A 2,286-nucleotide genomic window follows, 5' to 3' on the forward strand; every position below is an offset into this window, starting at 1 on the left:
GGGGCGCCGGAGCGCAGGTGGCCCCGTCCGGGTCTCCCGCCCGCCGGGGGCCGATGGGAAAGAGGGTCGCCCCTTCCGGGTCTGCCGCCCGCCGGGGGCACGCTCCGGACGGCCGCGGGGGCCCGGGTCCGCTCCGGAGTCTCGGGAAGGCCGTTCGGTTCTCTCTCGTCCGGCGGGGCCCTTCCCTGAGTGTCCGCACCACGGGGAACGGTCTGGGTGGGACCGCGAGGGGTGAGGCGCCACCCCACCTGAACACCGACCCGAGGGAAGGCCCGCGGGGGGTCCTCACCGACGCGGCCCGGGGAGAGAGAGGTCGATCGGGGCGCCAGGGGCGCCGAGTAGGCCGAGGATCTGGACCCCGTCCGGGTCTCCTGCCCGCCGGGGGTCGTCGGGAACGCACGGTGCCCCTTCCGGGTCTCCTGCCCGCCGGGGGTCGATCGGGACGCGGGGTGCCCCTTCCGGGTCTCCTGCCCGCAGGGGGCACGCTCCGGACGGCCGCGGGGGCCCGGGTCCGCTCCGGAGGCACGAGGGGTCGGGAAGGCCGAGGGGGGGGGGACGCAGGCCGGAGACCGCCCCGGTCCGGAGCCCCTGCCCGACCGCGGTAGGCGGAGGGCGGCTTGGGGAGCCACGGAGGACCGGTGGATTCTCTCGTCTGTCGTCAAAAAAGCCGTTCCCTGAAAATCTCCGCGCGGCCGTCCGCCCCCGTGAACCGGGACGGGACCGTGATTGGATAGCGGGGCGAGGTCGGAAATCGATCCGGCCTCCTGGAACCGGAGGCCGGCCGCGGCGGGCAAATCCGTCCCCTTCGGGACTTCCGAAGGTAGACCTGGGCTCCCGCGGTGACCGGGGTCTCCCACCGGATCTCCCGGAACCCGAACCCGGCCGCGGAGGGCGGGGAGGCCCCGCTCGGAGGTCGGTAGACCTGGGCTCCGGCCGGGACCGGGGTCTCCCACCGGATCTCTTGGAACCCGAACCCGGCCGCGGAGGGCGGGGAGGCCCCGCTCGGAGGTCGGTAGACCTGGGCTCCGGCCGGGACCGGGGTCTCCCACCGGATCTCTTGGAACCCGAACCCGGCCGCGGAGGGCGGGGAGGCCCCGCTCGGAGGTCGGTAGACCTGGGCTCCGGCCGGGACCGGGGTCTCCCACCGGATCTCTTGGAACCCGAACCCGGCCGCGGAGGGCGGGGAGGCCCCGCTCGGAGGTCGGTAGACCTGGGCTCCGGCCGGGACCGGGGTCTCCCACCGGATCTCTTGGAACCCGAACCCGGCCGCGGAGGGCGGGGAGGCCCCGCTCGGAGGTCGGTAGACCTGGGCTCCGGCCGGGACCGGGGTCTCCCACCGGATCTCTTGGAACCCGAACCCGGCCGCGGAGGGCGGGGAGGCCCCGCTCGGAGGTCGGTAGACCTGGGCTCCGGCCGGGACCGGGGTCTCCCACCGGATCTCTTGGAACCCGAACCCGGCCGCGGAGGGCGGGGAGGCCCCGCTCGGAGGTCGGTAGACCTGGGCTCCGGCCGGGACCGGGGTCTCCCACCGGATCTCTTGGAACCCGAACCCGGCCGCGGAGGGCGGGGAGGCCCCGCTCGGAGGTCGGTAGACCTGGGCTCCGGCCGGGACCGGGGTCTCCCACCGGATCTCTTGGAACCCGAACCCGGCCGCGGAGGGCGGGGAGGCCCCGCTCGGAGGTCGGTAGACCTGGGCTCCGGCCGGGACCGGGGTCTCCCACCGGATCTCTTGGAACCCGAACCCGGCCGCGGAGGGCGGGGAGGCCCCGCTCGGAGGTCGGTAGACCTGGGCTCCGGCCGGGACCGGGGTCTCCCACCGGATCTCTTGGAACCCGAACCCGGCCGCGGAGGGCGGGGAGGCCCCGCTCGGAGGTCGGTAGACCTGGGCTCCGGCCGGGACCGGGGTCTCCCACCGGATCTCTTGGAACCCGAACCCGGCCGCGGAGGGCGGGGAGGCCCCGCTCGGAGGTCGGTAGACCTGGGCTCCGGCCGGGACCGGGGTCTCCCACCGGATCTCTTGGAACCCGAACCCGGCCGCGGAGGGCGGGGAGGCCCCGCTCGGAGGTCGGTAGACCTGGGCTCCGGCCGGGACCGGGGTCTCCCACCGGATCTCTTGGAACCCGAACCCGGCCGCGGAGGGCGGGGAGGCCCCGCTCGGAGGTCGGTAGACCTGGGCTCCGGCCGGGACCGGGGTCTCCCACCGGATCTCTTGGAACCCGAACCCGGCCGCGGAGGGCGGGGAGGCCCCGCTCGGAGGTCGGTAGACCTGGGCTCCGGCCGGGACCG

The 2,286-nt window shown here is 75.9% G+C and overlaps 1 protein-coding gene across 1 annotated transcript in view; it reads left to right on the plus strand.

The window, feature by feature from the left end:
* The window catches only part of LOC107124931 (collagen alpha-1(III) chain-like), a gene marked incomplete at its 5' end in the record, with an annotated part of 1,239 nt that extends 577 nt beyond the window's left edge, over positions 1-662 (plus strand). The window contains one exon of the mRNA XM_015428424.1: positions 1-662. This exon is cut by the window's left edge and continues 577 nt beyond it. Coding sequence (XP_015283910.1) covers positions 1-605 — 605 coding nt within the window.
* Positions 663-2,286: the final 1,624 nt, after the last annotated feature.

Source organism: Gekko japonicus, unplaced genomic scaffold (genome assembly GCF_001447785.1).
Source record: "Gekko japonicus isolate JY-2015 unplaced genomic scaffold, Gekko_japonicus_V1.1 scaffold8298, whole genome shotgun sequence".
NCBI classification, from domain to species: Eukaryota; Metazoa; Chordata; class Lepidosauria; order Squamata; family Gekkonidae; genus Gekko; species Gekko japonicus.